This window comes from Morus notabilis, unplaced genomic scaffold (genome assembly GCF_000414095.1).
Source record: "Morus notabilis unplaced genomic scaffold, ASM41409v2 C11441013, whole genome shotgun sequence".
In the NCBI taxonomy this organism is placed as follows: domain Eukaryota; kingdom Viridiplantae; phylum Streptophyta; class Magnoliopsida; order Rosales; family Moraceae; genus Morus; species Morus notabilis.
Window position 1 is genome coordinate 1 of NW_010387402.1, and position 1,832 is coordinate 1,832.

The window sequence follows — 1,832 nt, forward strand, 5'->3', positions numbered from 1 at the left end:
TAATTTTTGTGGTTTGGACAGGCATTTGCTCGGCTCAGTGCAGTTTATGGCGGGACATGTATGTTAAATAAACCTGAGTGCAAGGTACTTTGCTTTATAGTCCTAATCTCCTTTGTGTGTCACTAGATAGCTGGTTTTAATCTTTGCTTGATACTAGGTTGAGTTCAATGAGGAAGGAAAAGTTATTGGTGTTACTTCTGAAGGCGAAACTGCGAGATGCAAAAAAGTTGTATGTGATCCGTCGTACTTGCCGAACAAGGTAATAGCATTTTCGATGTTGGTGTATTCGTGTGCTTTATATCAAAATTTTAGGCTGATTGTTGCTGTTAATTTTTTAAGCTCTCGGACATGAGGGCTGAAAATTTTATTTTTATTTTGGTTATGTCAATGTTGGTGGTGAAGGCAGTGATAATAAACCATTTTTACGTACTATTCAACAGGTTCGAAAGGTTGGAAAGGTTGCAAGAGCAATTGCCATCATGAGCCATCCAATTCCCAACACCAATGATTCCCATTCAGTGCAGGTTATCCTGCCACAGAAGCAGTTGGGTCGCATATCAGACATGTGAGTTCCAATATAATGACCCTCAGATATGAGATTGAAATGGCTGATTGTTTCATTAGACTCGTTACTTCATCAGAATTCACAATCCATTTCTTTGTTCCTGTTGATTGTTTAATTAGACTCGTTACTTCATTCCAAGCTGGTCCTTTCTTGGAAGAAAGGATTATCTTCTACTAGTTGTTTTAACAACTAACCAGTGCAGCAACAGCTGGCGCACACATTTTGGTTGGGGGGGTTAATTGAGGGAGGGAAGTAAAAGATAAAACAATGAAAGTAGATCATATGTCCCGGTGACTGGTATATGGTAATTTTTCCCTTGAATCATGTGGCTGAGTAGTCGGTTTTTACCATGGAAATTCTGATTAATTCTGCATTTGAAAATTTTCTCTCTTCATTTGTGTATGTCTCTGAGTGCATAGACCTAAGAAAACCCACAATTGAGCTGTTTTTAAGTTTGAGAACATGAAAATGGTGAGCACTTGGTTTAGCCTTGCTATTGATGTTAGCACAGTGACTCGTTGGATGATGAGTTGTTACTTGTTAGGTTTGTTCTACGAGTTAATTCTCATGATGTTTTTCGGCTTCTCAGGTATCTCTTCTGTTGTTCTTACTCTCACAATGTTGCTCCAAAAGGAAAATTTATTGCATTTGTATCGACCGAGGCAGAGACTGATAATCCCGAGACTGAGCTGAAGCCTGGAACTGACCTTCTTGGGCCTGTTGACGAGATATTCTATGATATGTATGACAGATATGAGCCAGTCAACGAGCCCACTTTGGACAATTGCTTTATATCAACAGTGAGTTGGCCTTGGGTTTTCCTCCTGAATTCTTTCAACGACTTCTGTATGTGTTTTGAGGTTTGAGTATTATGGATGCATAATTACTTACCCCTTTATTGTTGCAGAGTTACGACGCTACAACACACTTTGAGTCCACAGTGATAGATGTGCTGAACATGTATACCCTGATAACTGGGAAGGTAATCTTTCTTATTTGGAAATTTATCGACTTTAAACAACGAACAACTTGAAGTCTGCTGACCGACCTCTCCCGACCAACTAGATAGTAGATAAACTTACATGCCTTATGAAAGTATAATTTCAGTTGTAATGTTTTTTAAGTGGAAACTGAGCATGCACCATATTTTGAGCAGGTTGTGGACCTGAGTGTGGACTTGAGTGCTGCAAGTGCTGCGGAAGAATGAGGAGCACTCCACTCCTTTTGGCATTGATTGATATGTAAGTTAATCCTTTTTTTTTTTTTT

The 1,832-nt window shown here is 39.1% G+C and overlaps 1 protein-coding gene across 1 annotated transcript; it reads left to right on the top strand.

Annotated features, from left to right (window-relative positions):
- Positions 1-12: 12 nt before the first annotated feature.
- LOC112095256 (guanosine nucleotide diphosphate dissociation inhibitor 2-like) lies at positions 13-1,832 on the top strand (the record flags this gene model as incomplete). Its single annotated transcript, XM_024176936.1, has 6 exons — positions 13-84; positions 158-259; positions 441-565; positions 1,155-1,365; positions 1,473-1,547; positions 1,722-1,832. Coding segments are annotated over 6 exons (636 nt in total), but the record flags the coding sequence as incomplete, so codon positions are not given.